The sequence below is a fragment of the Anolis carolinensis genome, chromosome 3 (assembly GCF_035594765.1).
Source record: "Anolis carolinensis isolate JA03-04 chromosome 3, rAnoCar3.1.pri, whole genome shotgun sequence".
Classification (NCBI taxonomy): Eukaryota; Metazoa; Chordata; class Lepidosauria; order Squamata; family Dactyloidae; genus Anolis; species Anolis carolinensis.
In genome coordinates, this window is record NC_085843.1 from 1,373,364 (window position 1) to 1,401,103 (window position 27,740).

General features: G+C 44.2%; 1 protein-coding gene across 1 annotated transcript; it reads left to right on the top strand.

Annotated features, from left to right (window-relative positions):
* Positions 1 to 26,779, top strand: hpx (hemopexin). Its single transcript, XM_062974357.1, has 10 exons — positions 1 to 159; positions 7,920 to 8,005; positions 8,768 to 8,845; positions 13,586 to 13,728; positions 13,845 to 13,998; positions 15,428 to 15,640; positions 20,274 to 20,390; positions 21,378 to 21,514; positions 23,495 to 23,639; positions 26,433 to 26,779. Exons 1-10 carry the CDS (start codon positions 92 to 94, stop codon positions 26,690 to 26,692), a joined length of 1,401 nt encoding a protein of 466 aa, XP_062830427.1. The 5' UTR covers positions 1 to 91; the 3' UTR covers positions 26,693 to 26,779.
* The last annotated feature ends 961 nt before the right edge of the window (positions 26,780 to 27,740 follow it).

The window sequence follows — 27,740 nt, forward strand, 5'->3', positions numbered from 1 at the left end:
GTGCGGATTGTGCAAGGGATTGGGAAACCCTCTGGGCACCTCCATAAAGGCCTGGAGCGGCACTGCGTCCACCTGATCCTCTCCTGGCAGGATGGCCGTGCTGCTGCGAACCCTGTGCTGGCTCAGCTGGGCCCTGGCCCTGGAAGGCTTCCCCACACCGTGAGTCTGGCACAGGTTGGGCAGGGAGGGCAGGGAGGGCATTCTTCCCTTTTTAATGCTTCCCACAGGTAGCATGAGCATGAGCAAGACACTACCAAGCACTAAAAAGGGCTGCGTATCCGGAGATATGTCTCATTGTCTCCTCTCCTCTTTAATCATCTGAGCAGCCCAGTTGGAGAGGAATGCTGGCGACAAAATGACCAGTTACTGATAAGTCGTTCTTAAGGGAAGTTTTGAACATAACCGGCAATATCCTATTTATCAACACTAAGGAAAAAAGGGGCGGTGAGAAATGTTAGCAAAGGTAAAAACCTTAGGTTGCAGAGTATCATAGAAAAATAGAATAAAGCTGCAGCAGAAACATAGCCCCGAAGTAATGTGGTCAAATAAAAAACTACACTGTAGCATAAAGTCAACTTACTTTAATGCTGTAACAGAAGCAAAATGCAGGAACAAAAAACTCAGAGAGAAAATACAGGCAGAGTGCAAAGAATATATAAATGACAAACATAGCTCCAGCTGTATCTGATTGATAAAGCTCAAAATACAAGCATATTACCAGTTAAAGGTACAGACCTACTGGCTAAACATGAACTATATAATTTTGCAAACATTATAATGTTTTCAACATCAAGGGTTCAGCATTCTGAGGGTTTGGAAGCTGAAGCAACATTTGTCCTAAATTGTTGCAGTGGATTCGGCAAAATCTCATTCTACTATAAGGTGGTGTTTGTTGTAAGGTCACTAAAAAGTGTTATAATAGAAGCACTACTGTGTTTCCCTGAAAATAAGACCGGGGGGGGGGGGGTCCCATCCCCCTCCTCCTCCTCCTCCTCACACTAATAATAATGATAAAGGGTTGTTGTGTGTTTTCCGGCTACCAATATTAAAAAAACTCCACAATCAGAACAGTAAATAATTCAGAGCAACACTCTGAAAACAGAAGAATTCCAGACAGGAATCAATCAGGGGCAGCTAATGACTCTGAACAAAGGGTTTCCCCAGTCCAGGATGTGAGGCTGGGAAGGCCATTTAATGCTAATCAAAGTGATTAATTACAAAATTCACCCTGGCCTCCAACAGACAAGAGTTCTTTTCCCCACCCAGGATCTTCCACTGATATACCGTGTTTCCCCGAAAATAAGATTGTCTTATATTAATTTTTGCTCCCAAAGGTGCGCTAGGTCTCATTTTCAGGGGATGTCTTATTTTCCCATGAAGAACAATTCACATTTATTGTTAAACCAAAAAAATGAGCATTTATTATATACTGTTCAGTAGTTGTCATCACAAGCCAGCATGACCAGACAAACTGAATCCTATCCAGAATTTCTTGTTACAGTAGAGTCTCACTTATCCAAGCTAAACGGGCCGGCAGAAGCTTGGATAAGCGAATATCTTGGATAATAAGGAGGGATTAAGGAAAAGCCTATTAAACATCAGATTAGGTTATGATTTTACAAATTAAGCACCAAAACATGTTATACAACACATTTGACAGAAAAAGTAGTTCAATACGTAGTAATGTTATGTTGTAATTACTGTATTTACGAATTTAGCACCAAAATATCACGATATATTGAAAACATTGACTACAAAAATGGCTTGGATTATCCAGAGGCTTGGATAAGTGAGACTCTACTGTACTCCCATTATTTCCATGTACAACACTCTATGGTACGTACATTTACCAATCCTATCTGCTCTGGTGTTCTGTTCGGCGGTCATGCTTCCAAACAAAAACTTTGCTAGGTCTTACTTTCAGGGGAGGTCTTATATTTAGCAATTCAGCAATACCTCTACTTGGTCTTATTTTCAGGGGATGTCTTATTTTCGGGAAAACAGGGTAAATTAGTGAATTCATATGCTTCTTTTTGTCAGTGGCACATTCTGTTAGCTCTTCTCGATGAGCAGGATTTTTGTTTAATGTCTTGAGTCAGAAGTTGTAATGGTCAGGCCACACCTGGAATCTCACTTTATCCCATTCTGGGCACTGCAGTTGAAGGGAGATGTTGACTCTAAGCTGGAACATGTCTACAGAAAGCGACTCAAAGGATCAAGGGTCTGAAGAACAAGAATCCCTATGAAGAGTGGCTGAGAGAGCTGGGCATATTTAGCCTGCAGAAGAGAAGGCGGAGAGAGAAGAGACATGATGAGGGTCAGGGATCAAGACGTGAGGAGAAGGAAGTCATGGGGAGGAGGGAGCAGGCTTCCTTTCTGCTGCCCTGAAGACTAGGAACAAACAACAGGAAAGAAACAAGATTCCACCTGAACATGAGGAAGAACTTCCTCACTGTGAGAGCTGTTCAGCAGTGGAACTCTCTGCCCTAGAGTGTGGTGAAGGCTTTGAAGCAGAGGCTGGATGGCCATCTGTCGGGGTGCTTTGAATGCGATTTTCCTGCTTCTTGACAGAATGGGGTTGGACTGGGTGGCCCATGAAGTCTCTTCCAACTCTAGGATTCATTCTGTAAGATCTTATCGATAAGCAGATGTTTTGTTTAATGCCTTGTGGACCCATTGAGTCAGAAGTCGTCATGATGGTACGGAGTCCTTTATCATTTGTCTGAGGAGATGTATATCATTGCTTGAGCAACACAAACCATAATTCAACTATGCCTGCCTCCCGAGTGCATAACTTACTTTATCTACCTCTTGTTTCTGGTTGTTGAAAATTCATTGAGGAAGCAGGGAAGGCACCGGTAAAATACTTGTTGGTACTGTAAATATAAAATACTTGTTACTCTATGTTCTGTTTTAGATATAAATTCATTGTTGCTGAGTATAACAACTCCTGAAGAAGGGGATTTTCTCCCTGAAACAGGGTACAAAAATACCCGGGACCCCTGTAGACTTGGGACTTTATTTGGACTTTACTTTCGAAGACTTTTGTGAGAGTGGTGCTCTATCATTATTTTCTTCATTCCAGTATACAGCAACACGGCCAACCATCTGTTTAATTTGCTTGGAAGATATTTTCATTGACTACTAGCTGTGCCCGGCCACGCATTGCTGTGCCGTTGTCTGGTGATGTCTGTATTTTATAGGTAGTGTGGAAGAGGCCTACGTGAGGCCTAACTTTGCCTGTCCCCTGGGCTGAGTGGGTTGCTAGGAGACCAAGTGGGCGGAGCTTAGCCTTCTAACTGGCAGCAATTGGATAAAAACAATTATTCCTCTCCCTTTAATTAGGAATTTATTTTTCTTTTTGTTGTATCAACCTAGAGGCGTGGATGATGGGTTGTGCTGTCAATTTTCGAGGTTGTGGGGTACTTAATTTTGTTGTTTTGTAGGTCGCCAGGATTCCATCACTCTTTTATATATATAGATGGCAGCAATTGGATAAAAACAATTATTCCTCTCCCTCTAATTAGGACTTTATTTTTCTTTTTGTTGTATCAACCTAGAGGCATGGATGATGGGTTGTGCTGTCAATTTTCGAGGTTGTGGGGTACTTAATTTTGTTGTTTTGTAGGTCGCCAGGATTCCATCACTCTTTTATATATAGACTAGCTGTGCCCGGCCACGCGTTGCTGTGGCGAAGTCTGGTGGTATGGGAAATAAAGTATTGAGGAATTGGTGGTAGTTAAGGTAAAGGGTAAACGTTATCCCCTGACGTTAAGTCCAGTCATGTCTGACTCTGGGGGTTGGTGCTCATCTCCATTTCTAAGCCGAAGAGCCGGCGTTGTCTGTAGACTCCTCCAAGGTCATGTGGGATGACTGCATGGAGCAGCGTTACCTTCCCACCGGAGCAGTACCTATTGATGCACTCACATTTACATGTTTTTGAACTTCTGGGTTGGCAGAAGCTGGGGCTAACAGTGGGGGCTCTGTCAGTTCCCCCAATTCAAACCTGCGGCCTTTTGGTCCAGAAGTTCAGCAGCTCAGCGCTTTAACACGCTGTGCCATCAGGGGACATTATTTCCTAAAGGTTGTGAATATACAATATTTCTGATTGTTTTTTTTTTTTGTCTGTTGGAGGCAAGTATGAATGCTGCAATTAGGAAAAATGATTAGGATGTAATGGCCTTGCAGATTTAAAGCCTAGCTGTTTCCTCCCTGAGTGATTTTTTTGTTGGGAGGTGTTAGCTGGCCCTGATTGTTTCCTGTCTGGAATTACCTTGTTTTCAGAGTGGTGTTGTTTGCGATATTTTATATGCTTCTACTGTCTGTGGCCCTGAGAAAACAGAGGATTGGCCAGACTTTGATGATGGGAATCCTTTGTTGGGAGGTGTTAGCTGGCCCTGATTGTTTTCTGTGTGGAATTCCCCTATTTTCAGAGTGTTGTTCTTTATTTAGTGTTCTGATTTTAGAGATTGTATTGTTCTGTTTTATTATACCACATTAATTTTTATATATTCTGATTTTAGTGTTTTTGAATACTTGGAGCCAGATTGTATTCATTTTCACGGTTGACCGCAACACAATAATAATAATAATAATAATAATAATAATAATAATAATAATAATAATAATAATAGTAAGGATAGTAATGATAGTAATAATGACTTTGGTAATACATAGTGCTTCACTGCCTTCTCAGCTTCCTTTCTGGAAGAATCCTTTCTTGGGAGGTGTTAGCTGGCCCTGATTGTTTCCTTTGTGGATTTTCCAATTTCCTTGCTTTATTTACTTTCTTTATTTCTTTATTACTGTCCTGGTTTAGAGATTATATTGTTCTGCATTATTCTATCCTAGAAATTATTTCATATCAAAGTAGAATCTCACTTATCCAACATTCGATTATACAATGTTCTGGATTATCCAACACAGTCTGCCTTTTCATAATCAATGTTTTTGTAGTCAGTGTTTCAAATTCATTGTGATATTTTACTGGTAAATTTGTAAATACAGTACAGTAGAGTCTCACTTATCCAACATAAGTGGGCTGGCAAAATGTTGGATAACCGAATATGTTGGATAATAAGGAGGCATTAAGGAAAAGCCTATTAAATATCAAATTAGGTTATGATTTTACAAATGAAACACCAAAACATCATGTTAGACAACAAATTTGGCAGAAAAAGTAGTTCAATACGCAGTAATGCTATGTAGTAATTACTGTATTTATGAATTTAGCAATATATCATGATATATTGAAAACATTGACTACAAAAATGCGTTGGATAATCCAGAACTTTGGATAAGCGAGTGTTGGATAAGTGAGACTCTACTGTAATTACTACATAGCATTACTGCGCATGGAACTACCTTTTCTGTCAAATTTGTTGTATAATATGATGTTTTGATGCTTAATTTGTATAACGATTACCTAATTTGATGTTTAATCAGCGTTTCCTGAATCCCTTCTTATTATCCAATATATTTACTTATCCTGCCGGCCTGTTTATGTTGGATAAGTGAGAGTCGACTGTATATTGATCATCTTATATTATCTGCTTAGAACTGGATTATATGAGGCCCCTTCTTCACAGCTGTATAAAATGCACACTGAAGTGGATTATATGGAAGTGTGGAGTCAAGATAATCCAGTGCAAAGCAGATAATATAAGATTATAAATGGGTTATATAGCTGTGTGGAAGGGCCTTGAGTCTACACTGCCATATAATCCAGTGCAAATTAGATAATCTGTGGAAGAAGCCTAAGTGAGGCCTAAATCTGCCTGTCCCCTAACTGAAACCTGGCTGTCCCTTGGCTGGTTGCTAGGCAACCAAGTGGGCAGAGATTAGCCCTCTAAACTGGCAGCAATTGGATAAAAAAAATTATTGCTCTCCCTCTAATTAGGACTTTATTTTTCTTTTCTTTTTTTTGTATCAACCTAGAGGCGTGGATGATGGGTTGTGTTGTCAAATTTCGAGGTTGGGGGGCCTGTAGTTTTGTTGTTTTGTCCACTGCCCTGATGCCATCACTCTTTTATATATATAGATATAGATGGCAGCAATTGGATAAAAACAATTATTCCTCTCCCTCTAATTGGGACTTTATTTTTCTTTCTTTTTGTTGTATCAACCTAGAGGCGTGGATGATGGGTTGTGTTGTCAAATTTCGAGGTTGGGGGGGCTGTAGTTTTGTTGTTTTGTCGGTCGCCGTGATGCCATCACTCTTTTATATATATATAGAATGTATCCCTGAAGCCTATATACATTGGAACCAATACCAGACTTGAATAACTTTTGTGTTAGAGCTGTTGCTCCTTTTCATTTTGTCTGCTACGGCCAAATTGAGCTTTGTACTTTAATAATATATGTTATTTGGACACATTTTCTTTGTACATAGACTATCTTGTGTTTGTATAGATCAGGGGTCCTCAAACTTTTTAAGTGGAGGGCTGGTTCATGATCCCTCAAGCTGTTGAGGGGCGAATTATCATTTGAAAAAAAATACGAACAAATTCCTATGCACAGTGCACATGTCTTATTTGTAGTGCAAAAAAACAAACAAACCCCAACAACATCTATTTATTTATTTGCTCACCCCAAAGGGGACTCAGAGCGGCTTACAAGTTGTATGTACATACAATATATAATATTATTGGCATAGCACAATATTAGCATTATATATTAGTATATTGTCCTATACCACTATACTGTAATATTATTAGTAATATTGCATTTAATATATAATAGGTAAAGGTAAAAGTTTCCCCTGACGTTAAGTCCAGTCATGTCTGACTCTGGGGATTGCTGCTCATCTCCGTTTCTAAGCCAAAGAGCCGGCGTTGTCCGTAGACACCTCCAAGGTCATGTGGCCACTGGCATGACTGCATGGAGCGCCGTTACCTTCCTGCCAGAGCAGTACCTATTGATCTACTCACACTCTGGGGATTGCTGCTCATCTCCGTTTCTAAGCCAAAGAGCCGGCGTTGTCCGTAGACACCTCCAAGGTCATGTGGCCACTGGCATGACTGCCTGGAGCACCGTTACCTTCCTGCCAGAGCAGTACCTATTGATCTACTCACACTCTGGGGATTGCTGCTCATCTCCGTTTCTAAGCCAAAGAGCCGGCGTTGTCCGTAGACACCTCCAAGGTCATGTGGCCACTGGCATGACTGCATGGAGCGCCGTTACCTTCCTGCCAGAGCAGTACCTATTGATCTACTCACACTCTGGGGATTGCTGCTCATCTCCGTTTCTAAGCCAAAGAGCCGGCGTTGTCCGTAGACACCTCCAAGGTCATGTGGCCACTGGCATGACTGCATGGAGCGCCGTTACCTTCCCGCCGGAGTGGTACCTATTGATCTACTCACATTGGCATGTTTTCGAACTGCTAGGTTAGATATTATTATATCGTATAATTATTGGTATTATATTGTATTACATTATAATATTAGTATCAATATTACATGTATACACAATATATCAATTATTACCACAGTAAATGAAAGAACAATACAATATTTAAAAATAAAAACAATTTTAACCAACATAAACCTACCAGGATTTCAATGGGAAGTGTGGGCCTGCTTCTGGCCAATGAGATAAGTCAAGTTAAGTAGGATTGTTGGTATTGTGTGCCTTCAAGTCATTTCAGACTTTGGGTGAGGCGAAGTTTTAAAATGAGGGTGGGGGCCAGGTAAATGACCTTGGAGGGCCGCATCCGGCCCCCGAGCCTTAGTTTGGGGACCCCTGGTATAGATACTTTACAAGTATTCTGGGATTTTGTGTAGGAGGAGGATGCAGGGCAGCTCTTGTCCCAGTGCAGAAAGGGAAAAGCATAAGAGTGGGGAGGTGGGCTCCGGGGCTTTCTGGGGCTTCTTCCCCAGGGTTGGCAGGACCGGGGGCTAAGCAAGGCGCTTTCTCCTCAGGGACCGCAAGCCCCACGGCACCGGAGCAGGAGGCGGCGGCGGCAGCTGGCACCATCTGGGTCCGCATCCCGGTCCCAGTGACCCAGGTAAGCACTTGGCCCCCTCCTCTCTCCTCACTTCCCCATTCTTCTTCCACAAAGGCTTTAGGGCAGGCATGGGCCAACTTTGGCCCTCCCTCCAGGTGTTTTGGACTTCAACTCCCACCATTCCTAACAGCCGGTAGGCTGTTAGGAATGGTGGGAGTTGAAGTCCAAAACACCTGGAGGTGAGGCGGGAGGTTAAAGAACCCCAGGAAATACCATATATGGGCAGAGATGGCAACGGCTAGCGACCCGGGTGCATAAACTCACAGAAACATGTGATTTCTGGGAAATCATGTGTTTCTGAAGAAATGAAAGCTAAAGATAAACAAACAGCGCCTGCGCACGCAGGCGCTCTGAATGATTGTGAACACGGCACAGAAAGAGTGCGGCCGGGCCACTGGTCAGCGCTGATTGGGTGCAAGTCAAGCAGCGTCACAACTCTAAGCCAATGAATTTGCTTGTGGGCGGGCATAACCCGAACCTTGTAGTGTGTATAAATATTTACTCAGCCCGCCGCTGGGGGTTCTCCCTGGGAAAGCACTTATTTTGTGCGAGGGGGAACCCTAGTGGCCACTTGCCAAATAAAACTGCTTTCTTGGAAATACTCCAGTTGTCCGTCTCCAATCCCTCCACTGCGCTCAACAAGGACCGTAGCACAAAGGTTCCGCTACAGAGGGAGGGCCGAAGTTGGCCCATGCCTGGGCTATAGAGCCTGAAGAAGGAAAAGCAGACCAACCCTGACCCCTCTCTTGCTCTTCCTTGCAGAGCTTGCACGCCGCTGCGGCGAAGAAGGCTTCGATGCCATCACGCTGGATGAAAATGGGACCATGCTCTTCTTCCAAGGTAAGGGGCCTCCTGCGCATGGATGTCCTCTGATTAGAGCGGGGCCTGATTCCGGGAACCCCTTTCCCTTGTTTAGTAACTTTTGTTCAGAAATCAGAACATAATGCCAAAAAGCAGATTTTTCTCTCCTATATCTATATATATAAAAGGGTAATGAAATTTCGGCCTAGGACAAAACAACAAAACTACACATCCCAGAAACACCAAACTTGGCAGCACAACCCCTCACCCATGCCTCTACGTTCATACAACAAAAAGAAAAATAAAGTCCTAATTAGAGGGAGAGGAATAATTGTTTTTATCCAATTGCTTACAGTTAGAAGGCTAAGCTCCGCCCACTTGGTCTCCTAGCAACCCATGCAGCCTAGGGGACAGGCAGAGTTAGGCCTCACTTAGGCCTCTTCCACACTGCCTATAAAATACAGATTATCAGATTTGAACTGGATTATATGGCAGTGCAGACTCAAGGCCCTTCCACACAGCTATATAACCCATTTATAATTTTATATTATCTGCTTTGAACTGGATTATCTTGACTCCACACTGCCATATAATCCACTTCAGTGCGCAGTCGGACACGGCTGGACTTAATGTCAGGAGAAAACCTTGACCCTTGACCTTAACTACCACCAATTCCTCAAGACTTTATTTCCCATAACACCATACTTTGCCACAGCAACACGTGGCCGGGCACAGCTAGTCTATATATATAAAAGGAGAATGGCATCACTCCACCGGGCAAAACAACCAAACTAAAGGCCCCCAACCTAGAAAATTGACAACACAACCTACAATGTGCGTTTTTCCCATGGAGTAAACAACAAAACCACTGGACCAAATCACACCAAATTTGGCCACAAAAGACATAGTCATCCAATCTATGTCTTTCAATCAAAACCACCTAGAAAAATTAAGTCCAAATAACAGAAAACCCCCAATTGCTTACCACGCGTGTGGGAATTGAAGCAACTACATCACCCTGAGGAACTAACGGCACTTTTAAAAAACGTTGCCATGGTGGACCAGCCCTGCAGCTTCAAAGCCAGGCTGCTTCCTGTCCATAGGGATCCTCTGTTGGCCACCTTGAATACCACGGAACAGCCTTACAGCTTCAAAGTCAGGCTGCTTCCTAACCAGAGGGATCCTAATCATCAGACTACACCACAGCAACACGTGGCCGGGCACAGCTAGTATATATGTGTGTGTGTGTGTATGTATGATGTATGTATGTATGTATATATGTATGTGTGGTGTGTGTATCTTTCACTAAAACTAAGTGATAGCAATTCAGGCAGTGCTGAAGTTACAAACAAGGTAGGTTCTGTAGGTTTTTTTTTTAAAGCTGAGTTTAAAAGTCAGAACATTTTTAGGTGTCACACCAACTATATATATATACACAGTAGAGTCTCACTTATCCAACACTCGCTTATCCAACGTTCTGGATTATCCAACGCATTTTTGTAGTCAATGTTTTCAATACATCGTGATATTTTGGTGCTAGATTCATAAATACAGTAATTACTACATAGCATTACTGCGTATTGAACTACCTTTTCTGTCAAATTTGTTGTATAACATGATGTTTTGGTGCTTAATTTGTAAAATCATAACCTAATTTGATGTTTAATAGGCTTTTCCTTAATCCCTCCTTATTATCCAACATATTCGCTTATCCAACATACTGCTGGCCCGTTTATGTTGGATAAGTGAGACTCTACTGTATATATGTATATGTATATATACACATACATACATACATACATACATACACAGATATATTAGCTTTGGATCACATAGGGAAGGTAATTGTTTTGTGCCCTTCTTCAGATCATTTCCCCTCCCTTCCTGTCCCTGTGAGAATTGGATTTTGGAAAATGTGGCTTTTTGTGGAAACAAGGATTAGAGATAAAGCTTCAGTGGAGAGACCTTTCCCCCCGATCATTGTTAGAATTTTCTTGTGTGTTAGGAGAAACTACCCAAAGCAGCAGAGCACCCAAAATACGCAAAAGCAGCAGGAGGCTTATAGTTGAGCATTCAGCTCACAGCAAGCAGAGCGTGAAGTGCCATGCGACTGGAAAAAATTTAGATCTTAGGAGGCAAAGATCCAGAGTTCAATCTTTAAATGACAAAAGATTTATTGACAAAAACAATATCTACATTTCTTCATAGTAAAGAACTGGGTCTGAGCTACTCTTAACTAACCCCATCTCTTCTAGGGTTCAAAGAGAGGGAAAAATCTTCAAACACTCCATCTCTCCTGACACACAAATCTGAATGCACACAGCACACACCAAGAAGTAAACGTAGAAAAGTCTGAAGCAAAAGGCATGCACCTGCAAAGTATTCATTCTACACAACCAATCAGAATGAGAGCAGAAACAGAGAGGAGATAAGAAATAGATGCATCGCAACTCATTCCGGAGACAGAGGGGAAGGGATTTCACCCAGTCTATTCTAAAGCTAACTAACCCTCATTGAGGACTACAGACTTGGGCAGTGTGGGGTTGAATTCCAACAAAAAATAACTCTTCCAGGAGTGGATTTCCCTTTCTTTTGAGGGGAAGATTCCTTTCATTTTCTGTTGTCTTAACCCCTTTCTTAACTAGGAGTTGTTTGTAGGACAGATGTTTGTGTTGGGAATTGAAGAGCCGTTAAGCTCTAATCACCCCCTTTATGAGGTAAATTCCCATTAAAATAGCAGAGTAGAATGCAGCAGTGAGACTTACTCGCAGTGTGAGTTTTGGAAGGCCTCTGGGTCTTCAGGAAGGAAAAGGGATGCAAAGTTAGCTTTAAAGTTTAAAAGCATTTATTGAGGTAAAAAGAAATACATTGATGGATAGTAAAGGTGTCAGAGACAGAACGCCACCAGATAAAGTTCAACACAGTTTATTAAAGTTACAGAACTAAAAAGTGCCCGTATGAAACAAAGGGCTAGGCAAACACTCGCCTTTAGTGAAAAAGATACACAAAAAAGACTCCGCTGATACCAAAAGTGGTTCAAAAGATAAACCGGATTAAACAGGAGTTTAATCCGGGTTAAACAGAAAATGCTTACTTCAGCCCGGCAATTTAAACAAACAAAAGTTGATAAACAAGGATTCAAAGAAACATAAACAGCTGGCAGCAGATTCCTCTCTGCTACTCGAAAGCTGCAAATGAGTAACTTAAGGTTGTTACTCCTCCGTGCCGCAAACAGAATCCAGATCCAGGCGTTCTGTAGAGTAGCAGCGGTCAGCGGGGTCCCAGTCCGGTCCGAGGTCGAAAGCCAGGTACAGATGTCTTTGATACACCAATTCCACCGAAAGCCACAGAAGGGGTAGTCCGAGGTCGTAGTCAGTCAGTCAGTCCAGCGTCAATCCAGAATAGGCAATTAATGTCCGTCAAGAAGACGACGGAGGTCCAAGCTAATAAGATTAAACACAGGTTGCACAACAAAAGCCCACACAGTTCCTCCCGCCGTCTATGCCCAGTGTCCTTGGTAACTTACGTATTCAGCAAACGAAACACACCCGTCTTCAGGAAATTCCCAACAAGAGCCCAAGCGTTCGTCCAGATTACCTTGCCCAACGCAATTAGCCCTGGATTCTAAACCCCATTTTATGCCAGTTACAACTCCTCATCGCTGTCAGCTGTTACCCTAATTCCAGGTGCCTCATCATCATCATCCTCATCAGAGCTAACACACCTTTGACTACGCCCCACAGCATCCCCAGCTGTGGATCTCGTTCCATCCCTCCAACTCGTCCACGGGTCCGATCCTGCAACCCGCCAGTCGCCTCCCATACTAGCATTGCCGGTGACACCCAAATCCTCCCTCACACGAGTCCATTCCATGTCATCCTCCTCTGAGCTAACCACCTCTTCCTCCATTCCCTCGGTAAAACCCTCAAAGGAGTCTTCGTCTGTTGGTTCTGCAAATATGTCCCGCAGCCGTTTCCTTTCTCGCTCCTCAAGAGAGTCTGACTCTCGAGGAGTCTTACAACCACGTCTCCCAGTAGCGGAGCCATAAGGCTCAACCATAACAAAAGGTTTGGAGCTAACTAACTTATCTAATCTGATCTAATACACATAGACGGATTAAAATAACAAAGATCTAGATAGCTACATCTTGCTAGTAGAGGGACAAAGTGCGTCCTCTCTCTGGAACAAAGCAGGAAGCTGGAATGGCGACCAAGCCTCGTGGGTCTGTTCTTCTCTAGGGCCATAAACATTCCAAAAGCCAAATTGGAGGAAGTTACATCAAAGCCCTAGGAGAGATCACATTTCTAAAGCATCAAAGGGTGGGGTTGACCTAAACAGGACAGGAAGGAGGAAACAATAGTAAAGCCTAATCAAAGCACGCATGGAACTGGGGAAGGTGTCCCTAACTCTTTTCTAGGCTTCCTATCTAACCATAGAGACTTAAGCAGTGCAGGATGACATTTTTCCAACAGTTTGTAATTGGGGACTGTGTTTGCCCTTTGTCTCAAGTGGTCAGCGTTGTCCTCGGAGCTGGATAGGAAGGGGTGCCGCTTGAGACCACCCCCTTGAGTACAGTCTGCTTCCTGGCCTTATGGAGGCTTTTAAGCAGAGGCTGGATGGCCATCTGTCGGGGGTGCTTTGAATGTGATTTCCTGCTTCTTAGCGGGGGGTTGGACTGGATGGCCCATGAGGTCTCTTCCAACTCTACTATTCTATGATTCTATGATTCTATGATTCTATGATCTGCTGGATGCTCACTTTCCTTCCTTCCTTCCGCAGGGGATTTGGTCTGGAAGGGGTTCAGTGGGGCGGCCGAGCCCCTCAACGCCTCCTGGCCGGAGGTCCAGGGCCCCATCGATGCCGCCCTGAGGATCCACCACCTGGACCGCCCTGACGTCCACGACAACGTCTTCCTCTTCAAGGTGTGTGTCAGAGGAGGCAGTTGGGGGGGCATCATCATGGCCAACCTATTTGGGAAGCAGGGGGTTGCCTGGTCGGAGGGATCTTCCAGCGGTGCCCTTCCTTCCTTTCTCTGCAGGGCGATCTCCTCTGGGCCTATGCCAATGGCAGGCTTCGCGATGGCTACCCGCGGCCCATTGGGGACGAGTTCAAAGGGGTCCCGGCGGACCTGGACGCGGCCGTGGAGTGCCACCCCAAGGAATGCAGGGACGGGACCCTCCTCTTCTTCAAGGGTGAGGCCAAGGGTTGGTGGGTTCCCTGCCCTCTGCCTCTTCATGAACCTTGTCTGATCCTCTCCGGCCTCTGCAAAAGTCCTGCTGGAAACCGAATTGCCCTGACGGTCAGTGGCCTGGCCCCCCACCCGCTTGGCCTGCGCTCTCCCTCTGGCCAGGCCACAGCGGAACTTCCCCGTGTTGTACTCCACGGCCGGGAAGCACCTCTGTATTTAACACCACACTCCAGTCCAAGGTGAAACAGCAAAGCAGTTTATTGAAGAATATGTGCGAGAAGCAGATCAGCCAAAGAGTATAAAAACCAAAGTCAGAAGTAGTCCACAGAATTCAAAGTACAAGAGTAGCATCCAAAACCAGGAATACAAAAGCAGAATAATTCCAAAACAGAATCAGGAGCAATCTTTAAAACCTGGAAGCATGGAACATGAGCAACAGGAAACATGGAACTAGATATCCCTTAGCAGGCTTGACTTGGAAAGAGATGTATCCTCAAACACCAACGTTGACCAGACGGGCAAAAAAGCCTTCTTGATAATATAGATAGATAATCATGCCCTCTCTCCTTGGTAACCGATAAGGACTTTCTGGCTAACAAGCATCTTGACCTTCGCAAACTGTGCTGACAAAACGTAATTCTCCTATCTAACTGCTCATTTATTTATTATTTATTTTATTTACAGTATTTATATCCCGCCCTTCTTTTTCACCCCAAAGGGGACTCAGGGCGGATTACAATGAACACATATATGGCAAACATTCAATACCAACAGACAAACAACATATATAGACAGACACAGAGGCATCTAACATTTTTTTTCCAGCTTCACGATTCCGGCCACAGGGGGAGCTGTTGCTTCATCGTCCACTAGTGGCTGTACTTCCTCATTCCTTTCCTCGTGTTTTGCTGGCAGTTTTATGATGTTGTAAATTAGTTAAATTAGCCTCCCGCAAAAAAGCGTACCTAAATTTCCCTACTTGACAGATGCAACTGTCTTTCGGGGCTGCATAGGTCAACAGTAAGCCGGGCTATTTAATGGTCGGGGGCTTAACCCGACCCGGGCTTCGAACTCATGACCTCTCGGTCAGTAGTGATTTATTGCAGCTGGTTACTAGCCAGCTGCGCCACAGCCCGGCCCATTAGACTGTGCGCCTGGACTCTCCTCCTCTGAGCTCATCTCTGCTTCTGACCTTGCTTCCCTAGTAAACAGCCTTTCTGGAATGTGGCCTTCAGACAGAGAACGCTCAGCTTCAGGGCTTAAAATCTCTTGCTGACTCTCTTGCTGGTCTGCAGTCCCAGAATCCCCAGTGACATCAGGCTGGCTTGCAGGTCCAAAATCCCCACTGACATCAGGTGCAGACACAATCAAAGGCTGAACTACAACACCTGAGCCGGACCCGGTGCCATCTTCACCCCTTTCCACCCCCGCAGGCCCTCACGTCGTGACCTATGACCTGAAGACCCAGGTGGCGAAGCAGCGGGAGTGGCCGGCCGTGTCCAACTGCTCTGCGGCCGCCCGCTGGCTGGGCCGCTACTACTGCTTCCAGGGCGTCAGCTTTCTGCGCTTCGACCCGGTCACTGGGGAGGTGCCCCCCAACTACCCGCGGGATGCCAGGGACTACTTCATGCGCTGCCCGGGCAGAGGTGAGCCCCCCCCCCCGCCTTGGGTGTCTCTGGGTGTGTGCCTATTGGGAGGGGGGTCTCTCGCACCATCTTTGTTTTGCCCCCAGCAGACTGGCAGGAAGGGGTCCACTGACCCCATTGTCCCCTATGGCAGGCGTGAGCCTCATGGAGGATAATTAATAATAATAATAATAATAATAATAATAATAATAATAATAATAATAATAAAAACTGGCTCACGAATGGGACCTGAAGAAGGAGACAGAAGGCCTGATCCTTGCAGCCCAGGAGCAAGCCATCAGGACAAAGGCCATTAATAATAATAATAATAATAATAATAATAGAAGACCTGGCTCTGGCTCACGAATGGGACCCTGAAGAAGGAGACAGAAGGCCTGATCCTTGCAGCCCAGGAGCAAGACATCAGGACAAAGGCAATTAATAATAATAATAATAATAATAATAATAATAATAATAATAGAAGACCTGGCTCTGGCTCACGAATGGGACCCTGAAGAAGGAGACAGAAGGCCTGATCCTTGCAGCCCAGGAGCAAGACATCAGAACAAAGGCAATTAATAATAATAATAATAATAATAATAATAATAATAATAATAATAATAGAAGACCTGGCTCTGGCTCACGAATGGGACCCTGAAGAAGGAGACAGAAGGCCTGATCCTTGCAGCCCAGGAGCAAGCCATCAGGACAAAGGCAATTAATAATAATAATAATAATAATAATAATAATAATAATAATAATAATAGAAGACCTGGCTCTGGCTCACGAATGGGACCCTGAAGAAGGAGACAGAAGGCCTGATCCTTGCAGCCCAGGAGCAAGCCATCAGGACAAAGGCAATTAAAAATAATAATAATAATAATAATAATAATAATAATAATAATAATAATAGAAGACCTGGCTCTGGCTCACGAATGGGACCCTGAAGAAGGAGACAGAAGGCCTGATCCTTGCAGCCCAGGAGCAAGCCATCAGAACAAAGGCAATTAATAATAATAATAATAATAATAATAATAATAATAGAAGACCTGGCTCTGGCTCACGAATGGGACCCTGAAGAAGGAGACAGAAGGCCTGATCCTTTCAGCCCAGGAGCAAGACATCAGGACAAAGACAATTAATAATAATAATGATAATAATAATAATAATAATAATAATAATAATAGAAGACCTGGCTCTGGCTCACGAATGGGACCCTGAAGAAGGAAGGAGACAGAAGGCCTGATCCTTGCAGCCCAGGAGCAAGACATCAGGACAAAGGCAATTAATAATAATAATGATAATAATAATAATAATAATAATAATAATAATAATAATAATAATAGAAGACCTGGCTCTGGCTCACGAATGGGACCCTGAAGAAGGAGACAGAAGGCCTGATCCCTGCAGCCCAGGAGCAAGACATCAGGACAAAGGCCATTAATAATAATAATAATAATAATAATAATAATAATAATAATAATAATAGAAGACCTGGCTCTGGCTCACGAATGGGACCCTGAAGAAGGAGACAGAAGGCCTGATCCTTGCAGCCCAGGAGCAAGCCATCAGAACAAAGGCAATTAATAATAATAATAATAATAATAATAATAATAATAATAATAATAATAATAAAACTGGCTCACGAATGGGACCTGAAGAAGGAGACAGAAGGCCTGATCCTTGCAGCCCAGGAGCAAGACATCAGGACAAAGGCCATTAATAATAATAATAATAACTATGTGGCCCAAATGATTCATTGGAACTTATGCCTCAAGTACCACCTCCCAGCAGCAAAGAACTGGTGGGACCACAAATCTGCAAAAGTATTGGAACATGAGCAGCAAAGATACTGTGGGACTTCCGAATCCAGACTGACAAAGTTCTGGAACACAACACACCAGACATCACAGTTGTGGAAAAGAACAAGGTTTGGATCATTGATGTTGCCATCCCAGGTGACAGTTGCATTGACGAAAAACAACAGGAAAAACTCAGCCGCTCTCAGGACCTCAAGATTGAACTTCAAAGACTCTGGCAGAAACCAGTGCAGGCGGTCCCGGTGGTGATGGGCACACTGGGTGCCGTGCCAAGAGATCTCAGCCGGCATTTGGAAACAATAGACATTGACAAAATCACCATCTGCCAACTGCAAAAGGCCACCCTTTTGCATGCATCATCAGAAAATACATCACACAGTCCTAGACACTTGGGAAGTGTTCGACTTGTGGTTTTGCGAAACGAAATCCAGCATATCTATCTTGTTTGCTGTGTCATACAACGTCGTTGTGTTGATAATAATAAAACTTTATTTATACCCCACCACCATCTCCCCAACGGGGACTCGGGGCGGCTAACATGGGGCTATGCCCAGAGCAATACAATATAATAAAATATAAAAACAGCATATCATAGCACAATTAAAAGTAATACAATAAATGATAATAGACATTACATCAGGAAATCAAAGAAACAGTAAAACAAGGGCAGGCCGTGTAAACACAAAGATAAAAGCCCCAAAGAGCTTTGGGAGGAAGTAAAGGAAGTGGCCTCTAAAAATGATGACCTATAAAGCCCTATACACTTCAGGCCCAGCCTATCTCTGAGACCGCATCTCCTTCTCTGAACTGCTGTGGGCTTTGAGATCTGTCCAGGAGGCCCTTCTCTCAGTCCCACCACCATCTCAAATGCGGTTGGTGAGGACAAGGGGGGGGGGTCTTCTCTGTGGTGGTTCCCTGGCTCTGGAATACCCTCCCGAAAGAGCTTAGATGAGTCCCCCTCTTCAAGCCTTTCGGGTGAGTTTTAAAACATGGCTCTCCAGACAAGCTTTTGTCTGAAAATTGTATAATCTATAGTCAGCCCGATGATCCACTGATTATGTCACTTTGCACTTTGATTTGTTACTGCAGATAGATAGCCAGCTTTATTTGCAGGTTCTACTGCTTTTTAGGAAATTTTATAATTTTACAATTTTATTAGCTGGGAGTTTATGTGCATTGTTGATGTTTTTCTACTTATATCACTGTGTATAGACTTATGTATTGTTGTTTATCTGCGGCACTTGGAGGGCTTCTGTGAGCCCCCTCAAGTCCCTATCGGAAGATGGTGGCAGGGTACAAATAAAGATCTATTATTATTATTATTATTATTATTATTATTATTATTATTATTGTATGACACAGCAAACAAGATAGATATGCTGGCTTTCGTATCACAAAATCACAAGCCGAACACTTCCCAAGCGTTTAGGACTGTGTGATGTATTTTCAGATGATGCGCGTAGATCTCAGTCAGGTATCCTTTTGTAGTTGACAGATCATAATTTTGTCAATGTTTATAGTTTTTAAATGCTGACTGGGATCTTTTGGGATGGCACCCCCAGTGTGCCGATCACCACTGGGACCACCGGTACGCTCCTGTACCAGAGCCTTTGCAATTCGATTTTGAGGTCTTGATAACGGTTGAATTTTTCTTGTTGTTTTTCATTAATAATAATAATAATAATAATAATAATAATAATAATAATAACAATAATAATAACAGCTGCTGTAAGAAAATCACACAGACAGACTACAAACAGAGGCACAACTATGTGGCCCAAATGATTCATTGGAACTTACACCTCAAGTACCACCTCCCAGCATTAAGGAATTGGTGGGATCACAAACCTGCAAAAGTATTGGAAAATGAGCACGCAAAGATACTGTGGGACTTCCGAATCCAGACTGACAAAGTTCTGGAACACAACACACCAGACATCACAGTTGTGGAAAAGAAAAAGGTTTGGATCATTGATGTCGCCATCCCAGGTGACAGTCGCATTGACGAAAAACAACAGGAAAAACTCAGCCGCTCTCAGGACCTCAAGATTGAACTGCAAAGACTCTGGCAGAAACCAGTACAGGTGGTCCTGGTGGTGATGGGCACATTGGGTGCCGTGCCGGCATTTGGAAACAATAGACATTGACAAAATCACGATCTGCCAACTGCAAAAGGCCACCCTACTGGGATCTGTGCGCATCATCCGAAAATACATCACACAGTCCTAGACATTTGGGAAGAGTTCGACTTGTGATTTTGTGAAACGAAATCCAGCATATCTATCTTGTTTGGTGTGTCATACAATAATAATAATAATAATAATTTAAAATGCTAGAAGGAAGCCAAACAACTTGAGTTACATGGAATTAGGAAACAGACGTGCTTCTCTCTGTCCTCAATAGCTCTCTAAACAAGTGTAGATGTGGGCAAAACATCAGGAGAGAATGCTTCTGGAACATGGCCATAACAGCACAGAAAACATACAACAACCCTGTGATCTCGGTCATGAAAGCCTTTGACAACAAGTGTTGATAGTTCTTCACTTCAGTCAAGAGCTTCAGAGGGGAACCAGGGACTTGGAGGAACCTCAACCCAAGTGGAAGGGAATATGGTGGAGAGTGGGGCCATGACCTGATAGCCCCCCCTGGCCTTCACCTGAGAGGCAGACTCCCCACCACCACCTGTGGGTGAAGGACAGGGCCGTGTTTTGGGCACAAGGCATGGTCTGCAAGCATATTCTGGGACTGCCTTGATCTTAAGAAGAGGGGGATTGTGGGGGAGCGTCTGGAAGGGTTTGTCCTCCATTTGAACCCTCCCCCCCCCTGCCCGGCAGGCCATGGGCACGAGGCTCGGAAGAACGCCACCCTCCAGGCCACACTTGACCCTTGCAGCGGGCTCCCCTTCCGGGCCTTTTCCTCAGACGACGCTGGACGGATCTACGCCTTCCGAGGTGAGAGATGGTGGATCATGGGTGTCTCTTGAGAGAGCTCTGAAGGAGGAGTGATGGGACCTCCACCTGTGGGGTGTCATGGGGCAGAGGCGGGGCTGTGCTGTCGCGCCTGGGGCTATAACTCTTAGCGGAAGAGGCATGGACGTGACATCTTTCCCCAAAGGGATTGCTTCTTGCCCTCCTTTAGGGAAACTGGAACTCCTAAGGACCAAAACACTGTAGATAACTCAAAAACTGGTTTTATTGTTCACAAAAGGTTATCTGGAAGTTTCAAAGGGGTAAAAGAAAATATACATTACAGTCTTTGGTTGTTTTAAGTCCAAGGAGTTCTGAAGCTGCGAAGCTTTTCCAGTTCCCTCTTTCTCTGGCTGTGAATGCCGGAGCAAACTCAGCCTCAGTCCAGTGACCTATGTTTGAAGACACAGTCTTCCTCTGTTGCCAAAGGACTGATTTGAAGGCGCTTGAGACTCCTCAACGTCGTTCAGGTTGCGCCTGAACATGAAGCGTAGGTCTCAAGGGTAAGAACCTCAGAATTGGTGCTGAGAGGTAACTTTTCAAGGGCTTTCCGAGCCAAGTCTCTCTCTCACGTCCATCTGGTAGAGAGCTTTCTGGTGGAATGAAAGGAGGAAACACTGTCCTACTCCAGGAAGAGGGTGGAGTCAAACAATTGAGCTGAGGAAGCAATATAACTGGTACAAACAACATTGACTGACAGCTATAAATAACCAATCCAACTACATTTACAGGGTAAAAGCAAAATCAGGCATGATACAATTCAAATCTTGTAACTTACAGTTCAACATATAGACGGCGCCACTCGCGCCGTCACAGGGGCCGTGGCTGCTCTTTTGGGTGGCCAAGGGGGGGGCGGTAGGTCTGTGCAGCTGATGTGGAGTGTGTTCGGAGGGCAAGGTGCCAATGCCCCCCATTGAGACCCTCAAAGGAGCCCCACTACTACCTCCCTCCCTCCCTCCCTCTTGCACCCAGAGGGACACTACTTCCAGGTGGACAAGAAATCTTCCCGGGACGGACTGCACGCCTGGCCCCTGAGCCACACCTGGAAGGACCTGCAGGGAGAGGTGGACGCCGCCTTCAGCTGGGACAACAAGCTCCACCTGATCCAGGTGTGTCTATGGGCGGGGAGGCTGCAGGGGTCATCTCTATGGGCAAGGAGGCATCTCCTGCCCCCCGGTTCCCTGAACAGCCATGTTTCCCTCAGGAGTGGGGTCTCTTCCCCTTCCCCCAGAACAGAATCCTTTGTAGGGTGGGGAGCCAGGCCTCCAACCCCCCCACCCCGCCCCTTGTAAATATGTTGGAAATAGCAACTTCCCAAGCCTTTCACTATTTATTTCATAGAATCATAGAATCATAGAATAGTAGAGTTGGAAGAGACCTCATGGGCCATCTAGTCCAACCCCACCGCTAAGAAGCAGGAAATCGCATTTGTTGATAGATAGATAGATAGATAGATGATAGATAGATAGATAGATAGATAGATAGATAGATAGATAGATAGATAGAACCTGTATTCTATGTGTATGTTGGTTTGCCAGTTTTAGTTGGGAATCTGCGAGCCTTTAAGCTCAAATGATCTTCTTTGTGAGGTAAAGACAGCAGAGGGTGTGGAAGTATCTCTTCCAAAACAGCAGGAAAACTTACAGGGATCGAGTTCAGGAACGCCTTTGTCTTCTGGATGGCAAAGGATTGCAAAGTCAGCTTTAAAGTTTAAAAGCATTTATTGAGGTAAAAGAAATCCATTGATGGATAGAAAAAGGTTTGGAGCTAACTAGCTAATCTAATCTGGTCTAAGGCAGGTAGACGGATCAAAATAACAAAGAATCTAGATAGCTACATCTTGACTACAAGAGGGGACAAAATGCGTCCTCTCAGTGAACCAAAGCAGGAAGAATGATAGCGACCACTGCATGGTGAGTCCCTTTCTTCTCTAGGGCCATAAAAATTCCAAAGGCTAAACTGAGGAAGTTACATCAACCTCTAGGAGAGATCACACTTCTAAAATCAACAAAAGGATGGGGTGGATCTAAACAGGACAGGAAGAAGGAAATAAGAGTAAAGCCTATCAAGCATGCATAGGACTGTGGGAAGGTGTCCCTAACTCTGTTCTAAGCTTGCTATCTAATGATAGAGACTTAAGGCAGTGCAGGATGACATCTCTAACAGTTTGACTGTACCTCTTCGGTGTGGGAGGGACTATAGGCATGTAACTGTACTGAGCATGTTCAGACTCAAGACTCTATTTTGTATTCAGTCTGCTTTACACCTCACTGGAGGTGGATGTCTGTTTTGCATCAGACCTCAGTGGAGGTGGATGCATGTATGTGTTTAGACTTCAGTAGAGAAGTATGACTTATGGACTTCAGTGAGTACAATTATACTTAAAGACTATGGAGAATTGATTATGAATGATACCCTGTGTACTCAACACACAGAGAACTACATCCCATCTATAACTGAACTTTACTAAGAAATGTGCCTGTATGGTGAATTAATACAAGATGTTTCTGAGTAAAAAATACGTTATTTTTCAAATAAGACTTTTTTTTATCTCCAAGTGCATATTTTAAACTAAAAGATTTCAAGGGAGTATATAACTTTTGGGCAACTGCAATTGCAACTTAAAAGAAACATCTTTAAAACTCTGCTAACCATATTTTTGTAGTGGCGTGTTTTTGTCCTTGGTAGTTCAAAAACATGGTTCTTTAGTTTAACAGCTGAGTTCCCTATGTGCCATTACATGAATAGTTATGAATATCACTTGTTCAAAAGGTTGACTTCTAACAAGGCCATGCTTTTCTTGACGAGTGGTTTTCAAAAGGTGATTCACATTTGGCAAATGGATATGACATAATTTTTTTCCTTTTCAATAAGGTCATAATTGTCATTTATTTCCAAAGGGATGTGTGCCCAGAGACCGGGTGCAGTTATTTCCAATAAAAGAGTGGGGCCTTGTTGCTCCCATTGCAAAGGCAGAAACATGCTTGGGTTTGGGGTGGGGGTCCTGGTGCCGGGGAGGAGGGGGCTACCCAGGTCTTTTCAACCGAATGACCCCTGACCCCACCCCACTTGCTTTGTGCATCCGGCAGGGTTCGCAGGTGACCATCTACCTGGCTGACCAAGGCTACCGCCGCGTGGAGGGCTACCCCAAGCCCATCCAGGAAGAGCTGGGGGTCTCGGGGGCCGACGCCGCCTTCGCCTGCCCCCATTCCCAGTATGTCTACCTCATACAAGGTACGCAAGGAGGGGAGGATGATGGTGATGATGATGGCGATGATAATGGTAATTCTGTTGGAATTCAACCCCACCCTGCCCAAGTCTGCAGTCCTCAGTGAGGAGTACTTAGCTTTAGAAGAGGCTGAGGAAAATCCCTTATGCCAGAAGAACTCCGATAGAACTCTGCATCTTTGGTTCCTAAGGTCTAAATTCTTTACAGCCACATGACACTTTACGCTCTGCTTGCTGTGAGCTGAATGCTCAACTATAAATATCCTGTTTTTGTATCTTTGCCTCCTAAGCTCTAAATTCTTTACAGCCACATGATACTTCACACTCTGTTTGTTGTGAGCTGAATGCTCAACTATAAGTATCCCATTTTTGTATCTTTGTCTCCTAAGCTCTACATTCTTTACAGCCACATGACACTTTATGCTCTGCTTGCTGTGAGCTGAATGCTCAACTATAAGTATCCCGTTTTTGTATCTTTGCCTCCGAAGCTCTAAATTCTTTACAGCCACGTGACATTTTACACTCTACTTGCTATGAGCTGAATGCTCAACTATAAGTATCCCCTTTTTGTATCTTTGCCTCCTAAGCTCTAAGTTCTTTACAGCCACATGACACTTTATGCTCTGCTTGCTGTGAGCTGAATGCTCAACTATAAGTATCCCATTTTTGTATCTTTGTCTCCTAAGCTCTACATTCTTTACAGCCATATGACACTTTATGCTCTGCTTGCTGTGAGCTGAATGCTCAACTATAATTATCCCGTTTTTGTATCTTTGCCTCCGAAGCTCTACATTCTTTACAGCCACGTGACACTTTACGCAATGCTTGCTGTTAACTGAATGCTCAACTATAAGTATCCCGTTTTTGTATCTTTGCCTCCTAAGCTCTAAATTCTTTACAGCCACGTGACACTTTACGCTCTGCTTGCTGTGAGCTGAATGCTCAACTATAAGTATCCCATTTTTGTATCTTTGTCTCCTAAGCTCTACATTCTTTACAGCCATATGACACTTTATGCTCTGCTTGCTGTGAGCTGAATGCTCAACTATAATTATCCCGTTTTTGTATCTTTGCCTCCGAAGCTCTACATTCTTTACAGCCACGTGACACTTTACGCAATGCTTGCTGTTAACTGAATGCTCAACTATAAGTATCCCGTTTTTGTATCTTTGCCTCCTAAGCTCTAAATTCTTTACAGCCACGTGACACTTTACGCTCTGCTTGCTGTGAGCTGAATGCTCAACTATAAGTATCCCATTTTTGTATCTTTGCCTCCTAAGCTCTACATTCTTTACAGCCACGTGACACTTTACGCTCTGCCTGCTGTGAGCTGAATGCTCAACTATAAGTATCACATTTTTGTATCTTTGGCTCCTAAGCTCTAAATTCTTTACAGCCACGTGACACTTTACGCTCTGCCTGCTGTGAGCTGAATGCTCAACTATAAGTATCCCATTTTTGTATCTTTGTCTCCTAAGCTTTACATTCTTTACAGCCACATAGCATTTCACGCTCTGCTTGCTGTGAGCTGAATGTTCAAGTATAAGTGTCCCATTTTTGTATCTTTGTCCCCTAAGCTCTAAATTCTTTACAGCCACGTGACACTTTACGCTCTGCCTGCTGTGAGCTGAATGCTCAACTATAAGTATCCCATTTTTGTATCTTTGTCCCCTAAGCTCTAAATTCTTTACAGCCACGTGACACTTTACGCTATGCTTGCTGTGAGCTGAATGCTCAACTATAAGTATCCCGTTTTTGTATCTTTGGCTCCTAAGCTCTAAATTCTTTACAGCCACGTGACACTTTACGCTCTGCCTGCTGTGAGCTGAATGCTCAACTATAAGTATCCCATTTTTGTATCTTTGTCTCCTAAGCTCTAAATTCTTTACAGCCACGTGACACTTTACGCTCTGCTTGCTGTGAGCTGAATGCTCAACTATAAGTATCCCGTTTTTGTATCTTTGGCTCCTAAGCTCTAAATTCTTTACAGCCACGTGACACTTTACGCTCTGCCTGCTGTGAGCTGAATGCTCAACTATAAGTATCCCATTTTTGTATCTTTGTCTCCTAAGCTTTACATTCTTTACAGCCACATAGCATTTCACGCTCTGCTTGCTGTGAGCTGAATGTTCAAGTATAAGTGTCCCATTTTTGTATCTTTGTCCCCTAAGCTCTAAATTCTTTACAGCCACGTGACACTTCATACTCTGCTTGCTTGAGCTGAATGCACAACTATAAGTAACCCGTTTTTGTATCTTTGCCTCCTAAACTCTAAATTCTTTACAGCCACATGACACTTCATACTCTGCTTGCTGTGAGCTGAATGCTCAACTATAAGTATCTCATTTTTATATCTTTGCCTCCTAAGCTCTAAATTCTTTACAGCCACATGACACTTCATACTCTGCTTGCTGTGAGCTGAATGCTCAACTATAAGTATCCCATTTTTATATCTTTGCCTCCTAAGCCCTAAATTCTTTACAGCCGCATGACACTTCATACTCTGCTTGCTGTGAGCTGAATGCTCAGCCATAAAATCCTAACAGATTCCTCCCTTAAGACCCAAAGTGGAGGGGAGGGGAGTTGGGAGGAAGACTCCACACAGTCACTCTCCTGAGATCCAGGATGGTAGCCAGGGGGACGGGGACGACAAAGGAGGGAGTTAATGCATGGCTTACAGAATCGGGGGGTCTCTTGATGGTGCTGGCAAAGGGGCTGCATGCAGTGGGGCAGGTAAGGCCCCTTCCCTGGAGATCTCACTCTGGCATAACACACCTTCCCTTCCTCCTTTCCCCCCAGGAGACCAGCTCCGCCGCGTGGACCTGAATCGGAGCCCCCGCACCCCGGAGGCCCCCCACCGCATCCCCTACTCCCAGGTGGACGCCGCCCTCTGCTCCTCTGAGGGGGTCTATATTTTCCGGGGGGCTGACTTCCATCACTACTCCGACGTGGCCCAGCTCCTCTCCGCCACGGCCCCCTCCCCCGCCCAGAAGGTGGCCCCCGCCTTCCTCCGGTGCCCTTCGGGGCCAGATGGGGCTCCAAAGCGCCCTCCGCACTGAGGCGCACCCGGTGCCCCTTTGGCCCTCCCTGCACACCCCTCTCTGCTGTATCCCCAGATAACGAATAAACCTCTTGCCTCTTCTCAATATAGGCCTGGCTGACTCCTTCTGTGGGGCGGGGAGGGGGGGGGACGAGGGGGTGCAGTCTGTGTTTTGGGGTGCGATGGTGTCGCTATCATGCTTTTCCACACTCAGGACAGGTATTTCTGTGTCCAGTTCTGAGCCCCACGATTCCAGTAGGATCTGGACAAGTATCACAAAGATATGATATATTCTATGAATTTAACTGAATGAAAGGAATGAATGAATGAATGAATGAATGAATGAGAGCTAATAATTTTGGAGACACAGGTGTTCTTCACGGAGGAAGAATTGAGAATACCAGGCAGAGGAATTGAAAGAACAAAGGAAAACTTTACTTGTTAAGTTGAAGTTAAATAAACAGTTCAGCAAAATGTAAAAGTTATGATGTACCCTCTCACACTGAAAATTGCCATAAAAGAAGTTTTGTTTAAAAAGTATTTGTGACACGAGGAGGGCAACCAAAAAGGTCTAATCATAAATACCTCTGAGGAACAGCTGAGGGAGCTACAGGGGAAGTTTGTATTGCGCCAAATTGCTATGTGTGTGTGTGTGTAAAGAAATCCTTGCAAGGTTGTTTGCAGGAGATCTCTGCAAAAGAGCTCAGCTGTGCAGAGGCAAAGCCACGCCTCAAAACAATGTATCTGTTTGCTGGCAGATGCCTGGTTTTGTCAGTTGGAATTTGAGCTTGCTGGGAGAGCACAGAAAAAGACAGGCTCTCTATATAGCTACGGTCAAGTAGCAGTTTTAAATATGCTATGCTGGATATATTTTGAATGCTGATTGATTAGTTATTGATCCTATGCAACTACAAGGACATTGTATGATTGCTGAACTGTTTATTTGACTTCAACTCAACAAGTAAAGTTTCCTTTCGTTCTTTTAATTCCTCTGCCTGGTCAGAGTCTTTTGCACATGGTGTTAACTGGACGCTGCTGATTCTGCTGTACACTCACCTGGTAACAGT

Bases quoted from the DNA above. Each gene is read 5' to 3' on its own strand.
- hpx (XM_062974357.1), top strand. From the start codon at position 92: ATGGCCGTGCTGCTGCGAACCCTGTGCTGGCTCAGCTGGGCCCTGGCC. The intron at 20,391-21,377 runs GTGAGAGATGGT...TCTTGCACCCAG, and splicing joins ACGGATCTACGCCTTCCGAG to AGGGACACTACTTCCAGGTG. The intron at 21,515-23,494 runs GTGTGTCTATGG...TGCATCCGGCAG, and splicing joins ACAAGCTCCACCTGATCCAG to GGTTCGCAGGTGACCATCTA.